Source organism: Polypterus senegalus, chromosome 12, assembly GCF_016835505.1.
Source record: "Polypterus senegalus isolate Bchr_013 chromosome 12, ASM1683550v1, whole genome shotgun sequence".
NCBI classification, from domain to species: Eukaryota; Metazoa; Chordata; class Cladistia; order Polypteriformes; family Polypteridae; genus Polypterus; species Polypterus senegalus.
The window spans coordinates 9,988,659-10,013,943 of NC_053165.1; the positions used below are offsets into that span (position 1 = coordinate 9,988,659).

A 25,285-nucleotide genomic window follows, 5' to 3' on the forward strand; every position below is an offset into this window, starting at 1 on the left:
CCAGCAAACAGCTCAGCCTGGGCTGTTCAGGTCAGCTTCCCTGGGATTATCTGGGGGTGCAACAAAGTCATTTCTATTCATAACGGATTCTCTCAGTCTGATAAAGATGTTCTGGATGTGTGGAGCTGATGTACTGTGGGCCTCTCTACTGCAGACAGTAAAACTTGCTCCTGACGCCTCCTTTTGCTCTACTTCCAAGGATGGATTGGTTTCCTTTATCTCCCCTCAATGATGGAGGTCACACTGGCTGGTGCTGATGCCTCACAGATACAGCATTCCGGGTTTCAACCATACTCTTAGTTGCTGTATGGATGGAGTTTGCAAGTTCTCCCCGTGTCCTGGTGGGGATTTTCTTTAAGAGTATTCCAGTTTTCTTCTAAAAAGATTAATCTATGTTTCGTTAACAAGCCATTTCAAATTAGCCCTACGTGGATGTGTGTTTCAGTGGCCACTGCAATGCGACGGTGTCCTGTTCTGAGCTTTAACGCTAGCTTCTTGTGACCCCCAAACTGAATTAAGTGCGTATGGGAATCTGATATATAAAGCTGGATGTGTGTTTGTACGTCAGGTACGCAAATCCACACCACTAACCCTATCTCTGACGGGTTTTGCATTGATTCCCCACTTGTGCAGGGGAAGAGCTCAGGCTACGTTTCGTTCCAAAATTAATTAGTCTCTCCCACCGAGGGCAGCACTGTGTACCCCTCTTGTGTTTTTACCAGTATGCAAATCCACACCATTGAACCTCCATTCACCATATTCTACAGAGTTTCAACACTTAAACAGGGTAAACCCTAAGCTATATGCAGGGTGAGTCAAAATGATATTAACGCTAATGGTACTGCTATGTATATACTTATATACAATTTTGGTGGACAATTTATCCATCCATCCATTCATTATCCAACTCGCTATATCCTAACTACAGGGTCACGGGGGTTGCTGGAGCCAATCCCAGCCAACACAGGGCACAAGGCAGGAGACAAACCCCAGGCAGGGCGCCAGCCCACCACAGGGTGGACAATTTATGTGCCACATATGGTGCATGTGTTGAACATGATAGGTGGATTAGCAGATAATTTGGAATCAGTTATATCATCACAGAAGGACTTGGATAGCAGACAGACTTGGGCAGATTTGTGGGCAATGAAATTTAATGTCAGTAAATGTAAAGAATTACACATAGGAAGTAAAAATGTGAGGTTTGAATACACAATGGGCGGTCGGGTAATCGAGAGTCCACCTTATGAGAAGGATTTAGGAGTCGTGGTGGTCTCTAAGCTATCAAACTTCCAGACAGTGTTCAGAAGCCATCAAGATGGCTAACAGAATGTCAGGTTATATAGCGCCTTGACGTGTGGAGTACAAGTCACAGGAGGTTCTGCTCAGGCTTTATAACGCACTGGTGAGGCCTAGTCTGGAGTCCTGGGTGCAGTTTTAGTCTCCAGACTACAAAAATGGACATAACAGCACTAGAGAAGGTCCAGAGAAGAGCGACAAGGTCTGTGGCAGGGCTCTAGGGGATGAGTGATGAAGGAAGATTAAAAGAGCTAAGCCTTTACAGTTTATGGAGAAGGGAATGAAGAGGAGACCTGAGTGAAGGGTTTAAAATGATGAAGGGAATTAGTGCAGAGGATCGAGACGGTGACTTTAAAATGAGTTCGCCAAGAGCATGGGGTCACAGTTGGAAACTTGTTATTGGTGAATTTCACACAAACTTTAGGAATTTTTTCTAACCACAAACACTTGGAATAAGTGACCAAGTAGTACGGTAGACAGTAAGACTTTAGGGACTTTCAGAACTCGACTTAAACGCTGATACAATGGGAATAAATACAGTTTACCTCTTCTTTGCTCCCTTACTTGCTGGACTGGTGCTGCTGCTCTGTCACATGATGTGCGTCTCACGCGGCACTTCACATACTTAAAAGCCTCAACAGCATCTGTCCTTTTTGGCTCTTTGCTTTGTCTCTCTCTCTCTCTCTCTCTCTCCTCATCCAGACAGCCTCTGCTCCTATTGGGGGTCCACCCCTATAAAGAGGAAGATGTTTTCTCATTCTTTTAATTGAGAGATGGAACTGTCACCTCTGTCTTCACATGGAGTTCGCTTTACTTTTGAAAGAGGCATATTGTATGTTCATTTGAAGTGTCTGAATAAAGTTCCTGTCTCTACAATGTCTCCTGTGTTTCTGTGCAAATCTGTTACCCAAGCGTGACAAGATAGATATATAGATACAGTATAGATATATATATATAGATAGATGGAGATATATATATATATGTATATATGTATATACAGATAGATAGATATAGATGTGCTTTAATATTACTGTACTGTTCAGCTATTAAATGTAATACTGTATTGTAATGTTGAAAATGGAACCACACTGCGATGCATGGAGTTCTAGTCTTAAATCTGACTCTGGTCACCACCAAGGGGCAGTCGGCACATTCTCCCTGTGTTTCCACTCTGGTCGTCTTCCTACATCATAACAATGTGCCTGTTAGGTTTACTGGTGATTCCACGCTGGCCCCAATCAATAAATTAATCAAGAATGTGGGTGTTCGTATGAGTGGGCCCTGTGAGGGCCTCGTCCAGGGTTGGCTCCTGACGTGCACTTGATGCAGTTACTGTAGGATGTGTACTGGTCCATCCTGAGTTAAATTAAGCAGATTTGAAATCATTATTTTATGTTAACGCTGTTTGATTAACGGCGCTGCCATCCGTTAGAGGCACTGTATCAAAGATTGGTGGATACGAGTGGAGGGTGTAGTTTTATGCTGCTAGTGACTCTTGACTAAACACTTCAGGTACACTGAAACCTTTTAGTATCTGACAGAGCAAAATAATGTAAATTAAAAATCCCTTGGAAGAAGCCAAAGCATAATACATCAAAATAGTTGGCACCAAGTTTTTTTTTTTTTGCTCAATACACAAGCCAAGAGTTCATCTTTAAAACATTACAAAGTCCTGCTTGTGAAAAGCTGAAATGTGTGTGCTCTGAAACAGAAGCACAAGCTCGGTAAGTGATAAAGTGTAACTCATGTATTCTTTCTTTTTATATGTGTTATAAAAGATAGCCCGGCCACAGACAGACACGATACCAGAAATATCCACCACACATGCGGTTTATTTACAATTTCCCAACACACAAAGCCAACAACAGCACACAAAAACACCCCACTAACTAAGTCCTTTTCCTCTCTGAATGCAGTGAGGTGGCCCCTTGTATCCCGCTCCGGATGTGCTCCAGGTGTTCTGTGATGGTCTTCCGGCAGCACTTCCTAGTATGGCGGAAATGCTGTCCTCCAGGGCTCAGGAACCTTCCAGGTGCCCCCCTGGGGGTGGGCACGGACACCCACAGGGTTGTGCTTCCCAGTTCCGTATCCATGGATCCTTATGGAAACCGTGGTTTGGGGGGTTATGTCTGCCCTCTTGCACCCAGGGGAGATATTGCCCCTCTCCAGGTCCCTGCTCCAGGCGTCCCGGTAGGTAAGGTCCCTGGTCATCTGCCACAGTGTTTTTATGTTTACTATTTACAGTATGTCCATTATCACAGAAACCTGCCCTCGTGTAGGGTACATTTAGACAAAAACAGACACTAAACTGTTAATAATTAGAGACTGGCCTGATAGTATAACATTGGAATTTAGGTAGAAACCCACAATATGGAAGAACATGCATACTCCACATTGGCAGAACCAAAATCCAAGCACAGCAGAATAGAAGTGCCACCTGGTGTACTCCCAGGCTGCCCTTAAGTGTAAATAATTTAGTCCGACATCTCCAATTTAGTTGTAACCCTGAAATTGTAAGTAACCAGCCAGACACCATGTTAAAGTAAAAGATGCACAAGACAAAATACGTAACATTGCCAAATAACAAAACAAGGAAGTACAGCACACAGTGGCAATGGATCAGTGTCTGGATAATACAAAGTGCCATGTTACAGACTACTGCTAGGCATTGAACACTTGGGTATCATCATAGCTGATCTCCATTCTCCTTGACCTAAGATTTAGTGCCACCTTCTGCACCTGAATTTTCCTGCCGCATTCTTTCCGTCCCACAGATCCTCGGCTCAAATATGCCATAACAAAAGATAGACCAGCACACTCCCATCTACACAAAAGTAATGCAGTTGAGAGGGTCTTCAGTGTAAAATTTCCAGGAGTAACCATCAGTGAGAACCTGAAACGGGCACAGTACACTGGCTTTATCAAATTAAGTGACGGCACACAATCAGTTCTGGAGTCATTGGCACAACATATGGCGGTGAATTCGGCTCAGAATATTTTTGCCATGCAGCTCTCCTTGGTTCAGGACAAACTGTTTTAACATCCTATCCCCCATTATTTTACTCAACTGGAAGAATCCCAGTGGGAAAGCAATGTAGTAAATTATCTCAATTGGGAAAAAATAACCGAATTCTCTTTAAGAGGATTTGTTCAAAACACTTTTTCAACATGTGGCCAGAACTCACTAATCTTTCTATATAATACGCTACCGTGGCTGTTCGTTTGTCCGTCCAGTATTTTAAATCACCTGTTAGCTCGCAAAAAACATTTCAACTATTGACCTGAAATTTGGTACACATATACTACGTGACGTCTACTATCCGCTTTCGAGGTGAGGATTTTTATTACTCTTTTTATTTTTATTTTATTTTACTGTAGAACTAGCAAAATACCCGCGCTTCGCAGCAGCGAACTACTGCCTTAAACTTTTTATTAAGAAGAAAATTAAACCTTTTTAAACTGAGGGAAAATATGCCAATAATTATTTGTTAAGGATCTCTTTGTGTACCACATTGTGAGTTCGGCCCTCCGGTTGTAACATGACCAAGCTGTGCGCTGAGCTTACTCTTGAGCATGTAACGTACAGTTCGCCATGTGAACAGTAATCTTGTCTCAAATCTCACAGCTTGGATTGCTGCTGTCATAATCGGTTTGAGTTTCATGGTTTGTTTCAATTACGACAGTATTTGTAGGACTTGTTGTGTTGAAGAGACATTCGGCATCTGTCAAGCGTTGTAAGTATACAACCGGTTTCATCGATAACTTCACACCCAGCTTTTGAGAGTTTAAACATTCATAAACATCAAAGTGTCCACTACTGAAATTGTCACCTGTCAGTCTAAGATGTTTAAGAGGCATTGGCGGTTGTTGAAAGGTGTAAAATATTTGGCCATTTCGGTACACTTGAAAGCGACAACCGAACAATTCAGCGGCAGCCATCAACTCACATGCAGATCCATAGGTGAAGGGCTTAAGCATTTCACTCCTCTAGTGCTCCTGTGTAGTCTAATTATCTCCTGTACCGTCATCAGTTCACACCTTGAACCTGTCCCAGTCATTCAATACATAAGACACAATGTTCCTTTGGATATCAAGAGTGAGCCTGATATGGCCGTGCAATATGTAACACAGAGAATGGAAAAGGTAGGTGGTATCTCTGGGCATGGAAACCACTCGGTAAGTTCTTTGATCGATGGTGATCACCTCGATAGACATGTTAATGGGGGTACGTCTTGGAATGATAAAGGAAATGGGTACCTGAACAATGTAAAGTAAGTCTAAAATACCTACACAATAACTATAATCGTAATAAATGAACAATAAAACAGCAAAGAAGCCGTGGATTAAATTAAAAGGCTGCAGTTATCAGCAGGGAGACGTGAATCCCGTGGTGTAGCAAGGAAGGGACTGTAGAGACAGCCTTATATAGGCAGGCAGCCAACAACGTGGGAGGCGTTGGGATGGGGACCCAACGCCGCCTCACACGGTGACCGAGGTGCAGGCTATGGACGTATATATGTACGTAAGTAGGATTCAGTTAGCGTTGGGAACCCGCGTACCAAATTTCTTGAAGATGGGCCCATAAGTAACAAAGACCGTTGAAAAGTTCAATATGGCGGCCGACAGTGGCATCATACCACTGAAATAAGTACGTACATCGGTTTTGGTTAGCGCAGGGAAGCCACCTAACAAATTTCGTGAAGATGGGGCCATAAATAAGAAGGTTCAATATGGCGAACATTGTCAACCGTTATAACCGTTTTGCGTAGAATTTCGAAATGAAACCTGCTTAACTTTTGTAAGTAAGCTGTAAGGAATGAGCCTGCCAAATTTCAGCCTTCTACCTACACGGGAAGTTGGAGAATTAGTGAAGTTGGAAAGCTCAATATGGCGGCCGACAGTGGCGTCATACCATCGAAATAAGTACGTACATCGGTTTCGGTTAGCGCAGGGAAGCCGCCTACCAAATTTCGTGAAGATGGGGCCACAAATAAGAAAGTTCAACATGGCGGATGTTGTCGACCGTTATAGACTGCTATGACCGTTACGTGTAGAATTTTGAAATGAATCCTGCTTAACTTTTGTAAGTAAGCTGTAAGGAATAAGCCTGCCAAATTTCAGCCTTCCACCCACACGGGAAGTTGGAGAATTAGAGATGAGTGAGTGAGTCAGTGAGTGAGTGAGTGAGGGCTTTGCCTTTTACTAGTATAGATCAACACTTGGCAGCCCGCAGTAGGGCGGCCGTGCGGCGCATGCGTATGGGCGCCATTCTCATTCCCTGCCACCTTCGCTAATCATTCTTGAGGCAGATTGAAGACTTAAGTGGCAGCTTAAGTGATAAATGAAAGAAAACGTACTAAGTAATTGAAACAGAAAAACTAACTTAATCAGTTTTAACGCGAAAAGATGCCGACGAAAAAAGAGAAGCAGCTAGGGTGGAGATAAGAAGATCTGATCAGGAAGGAGCAGGCGCATCAACCTCAGAGCAAACGAATGGTAAACTGAGAGAGAAAGTGAATGAAAACTAGGAATGCTCAAGTCAAGTGTATTCACTGCACGTTATCGTCATAGCAGTGTGCTGTTACTGGTATATTATATTTCCTTTCTATGATAAAAATAAACTTGAATCTCTATATACTGTATAATACGCTACCGTGGCTATTCGTTTGTCTGTCCAGGATTTTAAATCACCTGTTAGCTCGCAAAGCGTTTGAACTGTTGACCTGAAATTTGGTACACAAATACTACGTGACGTCTACTGTCCGCTTTCGGGGTGATGATTTTTATTTTATTTTATTGTAGAATCAACTATCGGCAGCGCGAAGCAGGGCGGTCGTGTGGCGCATGCGTATAGGCGCCGTTTTCATTCCCTACCACCTTCGCTAATCATTCTTGAGGCAGAAAAAAGTGAAAAATTAAAGAAAACGTACTAAGTAATTGCAACACAAAAACTAGCTTAATCGGTTTTAATGCGAAAAGATGTCGGCGAAAGATGAGAAGCAGCGGGCCACTAGGGTGGAGAAAAGAAGAGCTGATCAGGAAGGAGCAGGCGCATCAACCTCTGAGCAAATGAATGGTAAACATACAGAGAAAGAGGATGAACACTAGGAATGCTAAAGTCACTAAATGCTCACTACATGTTATCGTGCAATATGCCGTTACTGGTACACTAATAAAATAAGCACACTGGACTTTACTTCTTACGCTACTTACTGTTTTACCATATAATGTTTAGAGAACTTCTAGCAAATTGTGCTTGCGAAATTTTCGCAAGAATAAAAGCGTTAATGAAATGATGATGAGGGAGAGAAGAACATGACACGTTACAGTAAGAAAGGAGATTATTTTAATATGAAGTGACTTGTGAGAGAACTCAGTATTAGAATAGTCACATGATTAGTAGGGGATGTTCTAGTCACTTACAACAGCACGAATATTTACAATACAAAGTGTAACAGAGACATATATATAAAATCGTATATAAACAAACACAAAAACACACACGAACAACTTGCTGGGCGTTCGGATTCCGGACCAAAATTTGCTCGAATTTTTCGTCTGGATTCTAAGTTGTTCGAGTTCTGGGGTGTTCGGATTCCAGGGGTCAATACTGTATTAGAGCCGTGCAGTCATTACGCCTTACCCACAAGTTTGTCCTACGCAATCTGTGCGAATTTTTTGAAAACTTTACCAGAATACTAAATACTAAGTAACTACACAGAATACACCTGTGAGGACCAGCCTGAAACAAAAGTAATGCAAAGTTTTCCTAAATTTATATATCGAGGGCAGAAAACAAACAAAAAAAAAACCAACAAAGACGTCAGACTAGCAATGAAGTTGAATTACAACCAAAAATGCGCCACTGAAAAAGTGAGTAACATTCAAGAAAGCCTCCTAGTGTCGAGTAGCCCTGCTATGAGACACGATGAAAATTTGCAATTGCTTAAGTGAAAACAATCAGCTGCTGTCCGACTTCTGCTTCTATTAGATTTTGTCATCCTACCGCCTCATTACTGGAACACATTCAGTAGAAAATTATACTGAAAGGGTAATTCTGAAAAATAGCAACAGACAATGACAGCTAATATAAAGAAATTGGATTTGTACCCACTTCTTTTAAAAAGTGAATAGGCTTTAATCATGTTGATATACACTTTACTGCTAATCACAACAGCAAATACACCCTGATTGTAATAACCGGTGTGTACAAAAAATTAATTTAATAACAAAGGAGCACTTGTCACACTGAATATGGAAAAGCAGAATGGCTCGAAAATTAGAAAAGGGCCACACCAAGACTGGGTTTTACGCCAAGTATATCACAAGGAAGGCTGGACTGCAGGAAACAGGAGCTGAAATGAACATTAATAAAAGGACTCTTTCAAATCCAGCAACACTACTTATAATAGATGGGGGACAGCATACACAAATTCTAATTTTACAGAGTCCCCTTTTACTGTATAGCGAGTGCTGAGTTCATGACAGGGTATATTATAAACTTTACATATGCTTAGGAAATGCACAGTGAGGTCCATTATCCATCATTAATGTTAATTATACTCAGCCTCTCTGTGCTTAATATATTTTAAATGTGCAAGTACGTTAACGTTACAAGATTTAGGAATTTATTATTATTTTATTATACTCACAAATTTAGGATGCACACTGAACCTGTACTTAGTCAAGAGCATTAGATAGATAGATAGATAGATAGATAGACAGATAGATAGATAGATAGATAGATAGATAGATATGAAAGGCACCATATAACAGATAGATAGACAGATATTCATTTTTAGTATAGTAGGCAGGATTAGATAGATAGAAATGAAAGGCACTATATAACAGATAGATAGATAGAAATGAAAGGCACTGTATAACAGATAGATAGATAGATAGATAGATAGATAGATAGATAGATAGATAGATAGATAGATAGATATTCATTTTTAGTATATTAGGCAGGATTACACAGATAGAAATGAAAGGCACTATATAACAGATAGAAATGTAAGGAACTATATAACAGATAGATAGATAGATCATTTGGTTAGTAAACTTGTCACATTCACCAATGACACTGAAATTGGAGGGATGGCAGACACAGAGGATGTAGGAAAAAAGAATTCAAAATGGCGTGGACAGCCTTCAGAACTGGGCGAATGCTTAGAAGAGTGCAAAGTAATAAGTGTGGGCAAAAGGAACATCAATTACAAATACAAGGTGGGATACACTGTCATATAGGAAGCAACCTCTGAAAAGGATTTAGGAGTATATGTTGATGCAACATTTTCATTGACTAAGCAATGCATAGAAGTAATCAAAAAAGTGAATAAAATGTTCAGATGTAGTCTCACTAGTGTGTTATATAGTTTGAGCTTAACGTTCTTTGACTTAAATTCAACAGTTTTTATAATATAACTGGAGTCCTGTATGCAGTTCTGGTCACCACGCTACAAGAAAGACATAGCAGCACTTGAAGCTGCGCACAGGAGAACAACCAAGTGCATCTCAGAGCTTGAGGACGTGTCCACCTGTGACAAACTCAGAGAATTAAACCTGTTTAGTCTCAAACAGAGGAGACTGTGTGGGGACCTCATCCAAATATTTAAAATCTTCAAAGGCACTAAAATAGTAGATCTTGTGTTCTACAAACTCAAGAAGTATTATACAACACCACCCATCTCCCCCAAACATACACAAAAATTAAGAAAAAAGAAACTTTGGAACTTCTAATGATAAGACAGCACTCATAGTGAGGCATTATAAAAGTGTACTGAAGTTGGTAGAAAGGTGACCCAGTAGTGTTCCTTGAGTTGATTGACCATATATCGTTAATGGTAGTGTGTGACAGAGAGACGATGTGTGTTTATAATGGCCATCAGTTTTGTCTCCTTTCTCTCTGCCACCACTACCTTCAGGGGGTCCAGAGTGTGCACCATAACTGAGCTTTCCTTCTCAGTCAGCTTTTGAATTTGAAGGGCCTCTCCTGAAGTGACGTTACTATCCCAGCATGCTATAGCCTAGACAATCGCACGGGATGTCAGTGCCCACTAATGGGGTGTACAAAGTATATTTTCCTCAGACCACTGGATGATTTTCATGAGGAACAGTGATGTGACTTCTGGCCCCACCCCTTCTGCCCCAGGACATACAGTATATACAATAAGAAGAGCCATACCCAGAAGTCAGCTGTCACTGTGGACTCTGCTCTCAGCAAGGATACTACATTCAATAGAGGAGCAGCCACTTAAGAAGTCTAAAGAACAGATCATTTGGCCGATTCATTGCTTCCTTAAATGCCTGTGTGGTGTCAAATCTCTTTGACAATTAAACAGGGGTACAATCAAACTCCACCCAACAGATGATAGTGTTTATTGATTGTTTCCCCCAATACACACACACACACACATTATACAGGGTGGTCCAGATCTAATTATACAGATCCAGATCATCTGGATGACTTTGATTTATGTAGGGACGATTCCAGTTCAGCGCGAAGACGATTCTTCATGTCGTCAGTTCGCACACTTCTCAATGGTCCGGGATTTTTCGTATGATTTTCTATGTAATAAACTTAACAAGTTATAGCGTAATGAAAATTGCATAATTAGATCTGGACCACATATGTTATGGCCAAAACCTGAAGTTCAGCCAGTTCCTGAATTGGCTGGCCGTTTCGCATTTTGTCCGAGAGGTGTTGCCAAAGTCCGAATTACTAGAAATGACCAGTGTATATGCTACTTTGGCCGTCCATTTCGCAAAGTGGCGAGAACTCCCTGGCCATAATCTGATGTGCTGATGTACGACTGTCTGCTCAAGGTGCGAAGATGCTTAATAACTTTCAGATGCATATTCCTAAGTGACTTTTCCATTCTGCAGGAGAAACTGCTCAAGGCGGGTCCTGTTCAGAAAGCGGACACCACTTAAGAAGGCCTTCCCCTTGCCCAAACCCTAACCCTAACCCTATCGTCAATAAAATAGCTCCCTGATGTTTAGTCACTATTTTAGGGCTAAAATGATAACAGAAATGTGAAACCTACTCATATACCTAATCGTAATTATTGTGAAACAAGCAAGGGGCGTCCGCTTTCTGAACAAGAGCCGCCAAGGCTACACTTGATGCAATCGCACAACTAAGTGCGCAACAAATCGCTGCTCATGCCATTTTTCTTCCAACTTTGGCCGATCGGCCCATGCCATTTCGCAGACTGGCTGGCCAAATCCCAAAATCGAGGAAAACATCGGACATTAGCCGGTCAATTTACAGCAACATTGGCTATTTCCCACTTTGGCTGATTTTGGATTTTGGCCGTAATACATATATTGTAACAGATGTAGTATTCATCATGTAATTATATATTACTAACACGACATGGAGGGAAACAGAGCCACACTTTGTTATCTATCAAACTAAAATAAGGGGGCTTAAACGAATTAGTACATAAACAAAAAAAAAAGTTAATGTTTTCATTTCAATACAAAAGTACAGAATATTGCTTAGTGTTTGCTTGCTTATGACTGCATTGTGTTATCCAAATTAAGTTGTTTTTCAGTTGTGGGTAAAGGCTGGTTGACTAGTCTAGGGTCACAAACTCGGTCATTTTGTGCTTTAAAGAATAACGCCTTAGCTGCTACACTCATCGATTTATTTGCTTAACCCGTTTTTCCCTTAGAGTGTTGTGGGGCGCCAAGCCTACTCCGACAACACTGGGTACAAGACAAAGCAGTCCACTGCAAGGCACGTTCACACACAAATAAATACCTCAGTTAACTTACACTTGTATGTCTCCAGATGTGTAAGATTCCTAAATAAAACCCTCTTTGTTAAGAGGAGAATGCACAATCCACACATACAAAGTGCCCAGGCCAGAATCAGAACCCCAACTGCAGTAACCACTTTGCCACCCACTAGCTTAGCAAAGAGTCATTCAGAATTGCACAACTGCATTGCGATAATTTAATACAATATAATTTATTTCTTGTGTAGCCCAAAATCACACAAGACGTGCCGCAATGGGCTTTAATGGGCCCTGCCTCTTGACAGCCCCTCCAGCCTGGACTCTCTAAGACGACAAGGAAAAAAACCCTTGTAGGGGACAAAATGGAAGAAACCTCGGGAAAGCCAATTCAAGGAGAGACCCCCTTTCCAGGTAGGTTGGGCATGCAGTGGGTGTCAAAATGAACGGGGTCAGTACAATACAATACACAGAACAAAACACAAGTAATCCTCAATACAATATAAAAATAAAAATTTTACAAGTACGGACCAGAATTCAACAGTAGATATCACATGGGCGGCACGGTGGTGCAGTGGGTAGTGCTGCTGCCTCACAGTTAGGAGACCCGGGTATGCTTCCTGGGTCCTCCCTGCGTGGAGTTTGCATGTTCTCCCCGTGTCTGTGTGGGTTTCCTCCCACAGTTAGGTGCATTGGCGATGCTAAATTGTCCCTAGTGTGTGCTTGGTGTGTGTGCCCTGCGGTGCGCTGGTGCCCTGCCCGGGGTTTGTTTCCTGCCTTGTGCCCTGTGTTGGCTCGGATTGGCTCCAGCAGACCCCCGTGACCCTGTAGTTAGGATATAGTGGGTTGAATAATGGAGGGATGATATCACATAAAAGGATTTGGATTTGTCCAGAGTCCTTGAAGACCTCAGCCATCAAGTTGCCTCCCCTCCTGATGGGTTAGGCTTAGGGTTTCAAAATATTTCACATTTCTCAAATCACCTTGAAAAATGAAACACTTCGATTATCATGATGTTGTTACTTGTTATGACATTTCTGCCTTCTGTACAATGTTCCTACCTAAGCCTATGCAACTCCAACTGCAGCTGGACACTGGATTTCCTCTCGGGAATGTCACAAGTGCTAATGACGGACAACAAGACTCTTTTCATGCTGTTATTTTTGATAATCTGGATCCTCTCAAAGCTGCTCCTCAGACTGCTCTCCCTCTTCACCCATCACTCTACAAACGAAAATAGTAAGAACGACACAGAGGAATGTGGTGGCAGATCTGTGAAAGTGACACTATGACAGCAATTTGGTTGTGTGCATCACCAAAACAAATAATAATTCTTTGCATTTTTATAGCTCTTTTTCTCACGACTCAAAGTACTCAGCAATTGCAGGTTAAGGGCCTTGCTCAAGGGCCCAACATTGGCATTTACGGGATTCGAACAGTGGGTTAATTGATGTTAAAAATTGGCCATGTGTCAGTGGGGTTTATTCATGAGTGGGCAATGCAATAGACTGGCAGCCGTCCTGGGTTACTTCCTGCCATGCACCCAATACTGCCAGTGTATGCTCCAGCTCCCTACTACCCTGAATTGGATTTAATGGGCTTGGAAATATTAGGACTGTTCTGTTGAAACACTTAGCACATGGAGGTACAGTAAATAGATCTGGGTCATACAATCAGCAAGATCAGGAAGGTGAACTTTCATTATTACAAACTCTAAACCAACAGATTGATAGGAGGGATGGATAGATAGATAGATAGATAGATAGATAGATAGATAGATAGATAGATAGATAGATAGATAGATAGATAGATAGATAGATAGATAGATAGATAGATAGATAGATAGATAGATTGTAGTGTAGTAGGCAGGATATGATAGATAGATAGATAGATAGATAGATAGATAGATAGATAGATAGATAGATAGATAGATAGATAGATAGATAGATAGATAGATAGATAGATAGATAGGCAACCGTCCTGGGTTACTTCCTGCCATGCGCCCAATACTGCTAGTGTATGCTCCAGCTCCCTACCACCCTGAGGGCCCAACATTGGCATTTATGGGATTCGAACTGGCAACCTTCTGAGACACCACACCACTCACCAAAACAAAAGAAACCAGGGGGGTTTTTTGAGAGACAAAATTGGCACATGTTTGTCTGAGATGAGGGGGCAACGTGTAAACGCTCACTGCTTTAGGTTATTTGGGGTGCAAAGCCCCAGCTGTCCGAGACGTACAACTCAGGTGTACACGATAGTACGGACTTTGTGAGGCACCTGAGGAAATGTAGAATCAGTACAAACATACTCTTCAATTTTGCACGTTATGGCAACTATTTTGGTTTTGCAAAGGCTTTCAAATTATTTTTTCTCTTTTAGTCAGTCATTCTCCAATCCGCTATACCCTAACACAGGGTCACGGGGGTATGCTGGAGCCAATCCCAGCCACAGGCGCAAGGCAGGAAACAAACCCCGGCCAGGTTGCCAGCCCACTGCAGGGCACACACACACACACATACCAAGCACACACTAGGGGCAATTTAAAATCACCAATGCACCTCAGCTGCATGTCTTTGGACTGTGGGAAGAAACCCACGCAGACACGGGGAGAACATGCAGACTCCACACAGGGAGGACCCGGGAAGCGAACCCTGGTCTCATTACTGCGAAGCAGCAGCGCTACCCAATGTGCCACCGTGCCGTCCATTTTCCTCTTTTATTCTTCTGCTTTTAAAACAGGTGGAAGACTATTAAAAATACTGAAATGTGCACCTCATTTCTTTTGTAAAGAGCGTGCTTATGGTATGTTCTACAAAGGGCGCTAAATAAATGAATGTTTGATTAAAAACGGCTGAAACTCTTTGAGTTTAGTTTATGGTCCTGCATCTTTAGAAGTGAACAAATATCGTAATTGAATAATTGTTTCGGAACTCTCGTCCAGAGGTAAAATGGACAACTCTATATGGAGTTAGGGTTTGTGTCCCTTTTAATGGAGTCCATATTTTGGGCTGGGACAGCCTGATCTGTGGCTCTGTGCTGGAATAAGCGGCTTCAGATAATTGATGGATGTTTGTGCTTTGTCCCTTACTTTTTCAAACTTTGTAAATAAAATAATAGTTTAATAATGGCTTTATATTTTGTAACCATACAAGCTGAACTGCATGCAAATTAATAACTCATGTTTTCATTAACTCCATGTAACGGTACTTGCAAAACCTGTGTGGTGGTGCTCTTTATTAAAGGTGTCACATACCAAAGGTTTACATAAAATGGCAAACAAGCGTGGGGTCTACTCAGATTAAATTAAGGTTACAGCTGCAGGTTTACACAGACAGATAGAAAAGAACAACATGAGGCTAATATCACATGAAATGAATGGAGGATGAAAACAAGGCACAAAAAATACGTTTGTTTTACTCATAGAAATTAATTTAAGTAAAAAACAAACAAACAAACAAATTCCTTTAGAGCTTTAGTCTAATCTGAAAGGGTCAAATACAAAGCATCAGAACGCACAGAACTCCCTGAACCCGAGTGCCTGAGGCTGTTAGCCAGCAGTCTTAATGCCCCCAAACTGGGCCCAGAACTCAATGTGAAAGGTGCACATTTCAGTCAGGCTTGATCTGTTTTCTAATATTTTATATAAGGTTTGAAAAGTCTGCACCCAAATATGACTTACTCAAATCATATTCAAAAGTGATTTTTTTTATCATTGCAAAACAATTTAAAAGGTTTTGATTTTGTTGATGGCACATTGGAGAGTACTGCTACCTCACAGATCAACGGCAGTGGGATCAAATCCAGAGCCAGGTCACTGGGTGTGTGGTGTATGAATGTTCTCTCCGTATTTGTGTGGAGATTTCCTTTGGGCACTCCACTCTTCCTCCCACATCCCAAACATGTGCATGTTACAGTAGGTTAATTGATATTAAAAACTGGCCATGTGTCAGTGGGGTTTATTCATGAGTGGGCAATGCAATAGACTGGCAGCCATCCTGGGTTACTTCCTGCCATGTGCCCAATACTGCCAGTATATGCTCCAGCTCCCTACCACCCTGAATTGGATTAAATGAGCTTGGAAATATTAGGACTGTTCTGTTGAAACACTTAGCACATGGAGGTACAGTAAATGGATCTGGGTCATACAATCAGCAAGAACAGGAAGGTGAACTTTCATTATTACAAACTCTAAACCAACAGATTGATAGGAGGGATGGATAGATAGATAGATAGATAGATAGATAGATAGATAGATAGATAGATAGATAGATAGATAGATAGATAGATAGATAGATAGATAGATAGATTGTAGTGTAGTAGGCAGGATATGATAGATAGATAGATAGATAGATAGATAGATAGATAGATAGATAGATAGATAGATAGATAGATAGATAGATAGATAGATAGATAGATAGATAGATAGATAGATAGATAGGCAACCGTCCTGGGTTACTTCCTGCCATGCGCCCAATACTGCTAGTGTATGCTCCAGCTCCCTACCACCCTGAGGGCCCAACATTGGCATTTATGGGATTCGAACTGGCAACCTTCTGAGACACCACACCACTCACCAAAACAAAAGAAACCAGGGGGGTTTTTTGAGAGACAAAATTGGCACATGTTTGTCTGAGATGAGGGGGCAACGTGTAAACGCTCACTGCTTTAGGTTATTTGGGGTGCAAAGCCCCAGCTGTCCGAGACGTACAACTCAGGTGTACACGATAGTACGGACTTTGTGAGGCACCTGAGGAAATGTAGAATCAGTACAAACATACTCTTCAATTTTGCACGTTATGGCAACTATTTTGGTTTTGCAAAGGCTTTCAAATTATTTTTTCTCTTTTAGTCAGTCATTCTCCAATCCGCTATACCCTAACACAGGGTCACGGGGGTATGCTGGAGCCAATCCCAGCCACAGGGCGCAAGGCAGGAAACAAACCCCGGCCAGGTTGCCAGCCCACTGCAGGGCACACACACACACACATACCAAGCACACACTAGGGGCAATTTAAAATCACCAATGCACCTCAGCTGCATGTCTTTGGACTGTGGGAAGAAACCCACGCAGACACGGGGAGAACATGCAGACTCCACACAGGGAGGACCCGGGAAGCGAACCCTGGTCTCATTACTGCGAAGCAGCAGCGCTACCCAATGTGCCACCGTGCCGTCCATTTTCCTCTTTTATTCTTCTGCTTTTAAAACAGGTGGAAGACTATTAAAAATACTGAAATGTGCACCTCATTTCTTTTGTAAAGAGCGTGCTTATGGTATGTTCTACAAAGGGCGCTAAATAAATGAATGTTTGATTAAAAACGGCTGAAACTCTTTGAGTTTAGTTTATGGTCCTGCATCTTTAGAAGTGAACAAATATCGTAATTGAATAATTGTTTCGGAACTCTCGTCCAGAGGTAAAATGGACAACTCTATATGGAGTTAGGGTTTGTGTCCCTTTTAATGGAGTCCATATTTTGGGCTGGGACAGCCTGATCTGTGGCTCTGTGCTGGAATAAGCGGCTTCAGATAATTGATGGATGTTTGTGCTTTGTCCCTTACTTTTTCAAACTTTGTAAATAAAATAATAGTTTAATAATGGCTTTATATTTTGTAACCATACAAGCTGAACTGCATGCAAATTAATAACTCATGTTTTCATTAACTCCATGTAACGGTACTTGCAAAACCTGTGTGGTGGTGCTCTTTATTAAAGGTGTCACATACCAAAGGTTTACATAAAATGGCAAACAAGCGTGGGGTCTACTCAGATTAAATTAAGGTTACAGCTGCAGGTTTACACAGACAGATAGAAAAGAACAACATGAGGCTAATATCACATGAAATGAATGGAGGATGAAAACAAGGCACAAAAAATACGTTTGTTTTACTCATAGAAATTAATTTAAGTAAAAAACAAACAAACAAACAAATTCCTTTAGAGCTTTAGTCTAATCTGAAAGGGTCAAATACAAAGCATCAGAACGCACAGAACTCCCTGAACCCGAGTGCCTGAGGCTGTTAGCCAGCAGTCTTAATGCCCCCAAACTGGGCCCAGAACTCAATGTGAAAGGTGCACATTTCAGTCAGGCTTGATCTGTTTTCTAATATTTTATATAAGGTTTGAAAAGTCTGCACCCAAATATGACTTACTCAAATCATATTCAAAAGTGATTTTTTTTATCATTGCAAAACAATTTAAAAGGTTTTGATTTTGTTGATGGCACATTGGAGAGTACTGCTACCTCACAGATCAACGGCAGTGGGATCAAATCCAGAGCCAGGTCACTGGGTGTGTGGTGTATGAATGTTCTCTCCGTATTTGTGTGGAGATTTCCTTTGGGCACTCCACTCTTCCTCCCACATCCCAAACATGTGCATGTTACAGTAGGTTAATTGATATTAAAAACTGGCCATGTGTCAGTGGGGTTTATTCATGAGTGGGCAATGCAATAGACTGGCAGCCATCCTGGGTTACTTCCTGCCATGTGCCCAATACTGCCAGTATATGCTCCAGCTCCCTACCACCCTGAATTGGATTAAATGAGCTTGGAAATATTAGGACTGTTCTGTTGAAACACTTAGCACATGGAGGTACAGTAAATGGATCTGGGTCATACAATCAGCAAGAACAGGAAGGTGAACTTTCATTATTACAAACTCTAAACCAACAGATTGACAGGAGGGAGGGATAGATAGATAGATAGATAGATAGATAGATAGATAGATAGATAGATAGATAGATAGATAGATAGATAGATAGATAGATCAAAAGGCACTATAAAAGACAGACAGACAGATAGACAGATCAAAAAAGGCACTATAAAAGACAGACAGACAAATAGATAGATAGATAGATAGATAGATAGATAGATAGATAGATAGATAGATAGATAGATAGATAGATAGATAGATACCTTCCAACTATTTTTATTTTTCTGTCTGTAGGCAGATGCAGTATCTATTTACAGTATAACGTAACATGGCATAGGTGAGTGCTTTCCACAGATTGACTGACAGCAGCCAGAGGTCAGCTCATGTGTTCAAACACAAAAACAAAAACGACATAACATGATGGTGTTGTGCGTAGCTGTTACTTAGCTAAATCGATTAATGGGTTAATATTCTGCATAGATAGATAGATAGATAGATAGATAGATAGATAGATAGATAGATAGATAGATAGATAGATAGATAGATGAAAATGTTACAACCTCAAGCAGGTGTAGAATTATATTAAAACCACGCTACAATGGACACAATACAAAGCATCTTAATTGAAATTTCACGAGCGCAGCGTATCTTCTTTGTCATTGACAAACTTAATTTAACAATGAGTCGCTCTGATCAGCAAGTGATACCCTAATTGAACAGCAGACGTTGGCAGCGAATTTTAACGAGATTAAGTTTAATAAAGTGACAGCTTTAAAATTCTATAATATTTGTTTTTATTTGTCATTTTCTGCAGCTTACTAATTAACTTTACACACATCTGTCTATTTATGATGCCAGTGTGACACTTTGTGTCCAGTGAAAACTTTCCACATTTTTATTAATGTCCCTGGGCTGAAAACGGGCAGAGCAGCCGTTCACTGGTAGGCTGTGCCAGTATAAACCTACTTCACAGAATAAGTTGGCACCTTCCTGTTGTCAAGAGAGAGCAGCTTTATTCAGAATCCCCTTGCGAGTCTGTGCATTTTTCTCGATGGAGAGCCTTACCGTCTTAATTGCGCTGGTGAGCTCCATTGCAGTTCAGTCTCCGAGCTGAGTGTGTGGCAATGGAAGGATCAGATAGGTCGCGACACCTTGCCTCTTTGCTGCGTGCTACGCCGCCCCGCCCGCTTCTCATTCACGAACTGTGTGAGCTGCTTCTTTAGTACGGAGGCGGGACGCGAAGAGAACGGCGCGATAACCAATCAGAGACGAGAGCGGCCACAGATCCGCCCAATTAGAGCCTCTACTGAGTTTTGAGGACCGGGATCAGCCTCCCCCGAAGACATGACATCACCCGTCAGTGATAGAGATTGAAGGAATTCAGGTTTCCACCGAAGTTTAGCCACTTTTAATTCGTTTAAACCGACGCGTTGCTTCCTTTAAAGGAAAAAGGGCGATTCTGTAAATCATTTGAAGTTTGGCAGCTATTGTAACCGCACCCGGCAGACGCGTGACAGCGAAAACGATGTTAGAGTCACCGTCTGCGGGAAGGATGCTTTATTATAGACTCCGAAATGTGAGTTCACTGTTCCTGTTCTTTCGGGGATACCCACCCATGGATTTTTCGGCTCATACTTTCACATCATCCTCTAGCCACTCGTATGCTGCGTTTATGACGATGTATTCTGTAAGTTTTCTCGCGTCCTTTAACCATTCACAGACCAGAAATTACCACTGACGTTAACAACATGAATTGTGATAACGAACAACAGAAACTAGTTGTCATAGTGCTGTTTATACTGTCTTTTTTTCTCCATCCTTAGATAAAGACCAGTGGTGAAAGTCTGTGGATCATTTCGGCATATACAGCTCCATCTAGTCATTTATTTTCTTAACCTAATTACCCAGGGCAGGGTCTCAAGGAAGCTGGAGCCTATCTCAGGAAGCGCAGGGCACAAGGCAGGAACACTCCCTGGGCAGGGACGCCTTAACACATGGGCACGCTGGGAAGTTGCCTGGGGACCCCATGCTAATCTATGTGTGTTATGACTTGCTGAGTGGTTGTGTAGTTAGGGGCCTCTGTGCACTGCTTTGTCCAGGGAGCCTATGACGCTGTTAAAACGGCCCTGACCCTGGGCAGGACGGCAACTTATCATAGGGTGAAAACACACATCCTTGGGCCAGTTTAGCATCACCAGTTCACCTAACCTGCACATCTGTGGACGGAAACCCATGAGGACATGGGGATAACATGCACGCTCCCCTTTGGAAACACCCAGTACGTGAACCTGGTCTACTTTACACTTAAAAATAATGGTTCTTGAGTGGCATTTTATGGATCTAGCGATGTGCTGTACTGTTTTGTATGGTTCATCATAAAGCAATTGCTTAACAAAAAAACATTTAATTCTGGGAAGTGTTCTTTGTATATGAAGCTGGATCTTTCCCAATACATAGAAATCCTTAATGTATGGTAGGCTACCAAGCAAAACACTAACAGATTCAGAAAACCTCGACTTGATCAATATTATTGTATGCAGCGAGAGTCCTTTTAAAATCATCACATCACCCATTGGTATTTCACAAATCTGTTATCATAATTCATGGTTATTTACTGTTGGAACCGGTTATGGATCTAAATCAATACAAGTTTTTTAAGAATCAGAAATGGTTCCCCTATGGCTTTGCCCAGAAGAATTGCTCTGGCACCTTTATATTTAAGAGGGTTGCTGTAAGGCAAAAATAAAGATAAGAATGTTAAACTAAGGGTGCTTTCACACCCTTACGTGTTTGGTCCCTTGGTTCGGTTCGTTTGCGTTGATGTGAATGCAATCTCGGTACTTTGGTGCGCACCAAATCAATCGATCCGAGACCTGCCTGAAGGGGTGGTCTCGGACCGCTTTATCCGCTCTACTTTGGTACGGTTCGTCTGGTGTGAAAGCAACCAAACCAAATCTGACGAAATGGTATAGTTTAATGCACTTTGGGTATAAGAGATACGAGGTTGTGGGTAAAATTCTTTTCACTTCCTGTTGACTCCGTTAAATTTTTCAAGCTATCGACTCGCGATGAAATCAAACCGCGGAGAAACGTGGAGTGCCGAAGAAATGAAGTGCCTCATAGATATATGGTCGGATGAGCCTATCCATTTACGCGCTGTTCAGTAAGCTACTAAGGGAGAAAGGCTATCCTCGGACAGTTGAACAATGCCGTATTAAGACAAAAAAACTTCGGGCGAAGTATATAGAAGTGCGTGATTCACTTAGCAAGACGGGAAGGTCTGGAAAAGAGAAAGACAAGTTTCCCTGGTGCCGATGGGCTTCGTGGTCTATTTTGGTTCGTTTAGAACTCGGCATGTGCGAAAGCAAACCGTACCCACGTCTGTTTACTACATTGTAACATTTTTCTGACTGGTGCGGACTAAAGCAATCGAACTATAGGTGTGAAAGCACCCTAACACACCTTTGAACTAAACAAAATGTTTTCTTATTCATTAAAGTCAAACAGCCTTACATGATTGAATATAATGTTCTATTAATAATCTACAAAGCTTTAAAAGGCCTCGCACCGGACTACATTAGTGATCTTCTCCATCACTTTGCTCCTGTTCGCCCACTAAGGTGTTCTAATTCTGGCCATCTTGTTGTGCCCCACGCTAACCTGCACTCTATGGGTGATAGCTGGGCTTTCGGCTGAATAGCGCCCAGACCTCCTGAAATTAATGAGATCAGCCGACTCCATTTATTCTTTTAAAAAACAACTGAAAACTCACCGGTTCAGGAAGGCCTTCATTGTAACCTGACATTGTGTGCCTTCATACTGTAACATGGCCTTTTCATAACTTCACTTTAACTTAATCCTGATACTCTGTATGTTCAATTTCCTCATAATAATTACTCATGGTGGCTCTAAAATCCGTACTGACCCCTACTCTCTTTTTCTGGTTTCTTTGTGGTGGTGGCCTGCGCCACCTCCACCTACTCAAAGCTTCATGATGCTCCAACAATGATGGATGGATTAAAAGGCAGAAGTCTACGTGACCATCATCATCATCAAGTCCTTCCGTGAGAACCCTAAATCCAAAGAGGACCGTTTCATTTATGTTAGGTAGAATGCCCAGAGGGGACTGGGTGGTCTCATGGTCTGGAATCCCTGCAGATTTTATTTTTTTCTTCAGCCGTCTGGAGTTTTTTTTGTTTTTTCTGTCCCCCCTGGCCATTGGACCTTACTCTTATTCTATGTTAATTAATGTTGATTTGTTTTGTTTTTTTTATTGTGTCTTTTATTTTTCTATTCTTTAATATGTAAAGCACTTTGAGCTGCTGTTTGTATGAAAATGTGCTATAGAAATAAATGTTGTTGTTGTTCTTCTTCTTCTTTCATCCATCCAGGTGATCAGGATAATTTGTCTGTGTGTGTGTGTGTCATATCACAAATGACGTTATGTGTTGAGGCTTTTCTTATAGTAATGAATTTAGTATTTTACTCTGGTTTATTGTCTTTTATGCTTTGTATATCCTGTATTTATCTGTTTTAGTGTTCTGTGCAGAAGATTTGTATCAAATGTTATTACATATACCCTGCTGTTCTTTCTGAGGCTTTGTGAAGCACTTTGAGCATAGGAAAGGTGCTATATAAATAAAATGTATTTATTATTATTATTATTATTATTGGAAGGTCTGCAGGATGGTAGAGAAACGTGAAGGCACTAGTCAAAGTCAAAGTCAACTTTATTGTCATCTCTGCTATACACTGTACAGGTACATAGAGAGACGAGACGACGTGGCTCCAGGTTTCCAGTATAGACAAACATAGAACAGCATAACAGAGGATATAGAATAAATAGGCATATGAAATAGACAATAAATAAGTGACACATTTTAAACTAGAGTATGTGCAATATGCATTTAAATAAAGTTTAAGAATTTTTTAATAAAGTTAGAACTAGAAAAAGACGAAGAGGTAGGAAGAGGAAGTGTGATGGCTGGGAGTGAGTTCATGAGTCTTATGGCTTGTGGGAAGAAGCTATCACGCATCCTGGAAGACCGAGACCTGATGCTGCGGAAGCGTCTGCCAGAAGGAAGGAGCGTGAAAAGTCCGTGTGAAGGATGAGAGGGTCGAGCACGATGCAGGAGGCCCTTTTGATGCAGCGTCTGTGGAAGATGTCCTGCAGTGGCGGAAGAGACGTTCCAATGATGTTTCCAGCTGCTTTGATGATCCTTTCAATCCGCCTGATATCAGCAACAGTACTGTTTCCGAACCAGGTGGAGATGCAGCTGGTTAGGACGCTCTCTATAGTGCCCCTGTAGAACATGGTGAGGGTGGGAGGGGGCAGGTTGGCTCGCTTCAGTCGTCTCAGAAAGTGTAGACGCTGCTGGGCCTTTTTGGTGATGGAGGTGGTGTTGGTGGTCCAGGTGAGATCATCTGAGATGTGAACTCCCAGGAACTTGGTGTTTTTTACAGTCTCAACCGTGGAACCGTGAATGCTAAGTGGTGTGTGGGTGGAGCGAGCTTTCCTGAAGTCGATGACCATTTCTTTAGTTTTGTCCACATTCAGCGACAGGTTGTTGTCACTGCACCAGGCAGCCAGCTGCTTCACCTCATCTCTGTATGCAGATTCATCGTTGTTTTGATGAGCCCCACCACGGTCGTGTCGTCGGCGAATTTGATGATGTGGTTTGAGCTGTGCAGGGCAGTGCAGTCGTGAGTCAGGAGTGTAAACAAAGTGGACTGAGAACGCAGCCCTGAGGAGCTCCGGTACTCAGCCTGATGGTGCTGGAGACAGTGTCACCGATTCGGACGGACTGAGGTCTCTCTGACAGGAAATCAAGTATCCAATTGCAGAGTGAGGTGCTTAGTCCCAACTTGCTCAGTTTCACACACAGTCTATGGGGGATGATGGTGTTGAACGCTGAACTAAAGTCTATGAACAGCAATCTAACATAAGAGTCTTTATTGTCCAGGTGAGAGAGGGAAAGGTGAAGTGCAGTGGATATGGCGTCCTCAGTTGACCTGTTTGTGCGATAGGCGAACTGCATAGGGTCCAGTGAGTGGGGGAGGTTGCTCTTCACTCGTGCCATGACAAGCCTCTCAAGGCACTTCATGATGATGGGGGTCAGTGCGATGGGCCGTAGTCATTCAGGCAGGAAACTGAAGATTTCTTTGGCACTGGGATGATGGTAGTGGACTTGAAGCACGTCGGGACGATCATCTGGCTCAGTGAAGTGTTAAAGATGTCTGTGAACACCTCGGCGAGCTGATCAGCGCAGTCTCTCAGCACTCGACCTGGAATGTTGTCCGGACCGGCAGCTTTACGTGGATTGATCTTGGAGAAAGTTCTCCTCACGTCAGCTGCAGGCAGAGAGATGGTCTGGTCGGTGATGAGAGGTGTCGCTTTCGTCGGTGGCATGTTGTTCAGTGCGTCAAACCGTGCGTAGAACTTGTTCAGTTCCTCAGGGAGTGTGGCATCTCCCTCAAAGCTGCTTGATGCTGGCTTGTACTGGGTGACAGCCTGGATGCCCTGCCATAGACTGCGGGAGTCTTTTGCGTCTTTGAAGTGGTGCTGGATCTTTTTGCCATACGCTCGCTTT

The 25,285-nt window shown here is 42.1% G+C and overlaps 1 protein-coding gene across 1 annotated transcript in view; it reads right to left on the bottom strand.

Annotated features, from left to right (window-relative positions):
* Nucleotides 1-19,897, bottom strand: part of lmcd1 (LIM and cysteine-rich domains 1) — an 87,374-nt gene extending 67,477 nt beyond the window's left edge. The window contains exon 1 of the mRNA XM_039773643.1: nucleotides 19,761-19,897. Within this exon, the coding sequence (XP_039629577.1) occupies nucleotides 19,761-19,787 (27 nt within the window). The 5' untranslated portion in view covers nucleotides 19,788-19,897. The remainder of the gene's footprint in view (nucleotides 1-19,760) is intronic.
* Nucleotides 19,898-25,285: the final 5,388 nt, after the last annotated feature.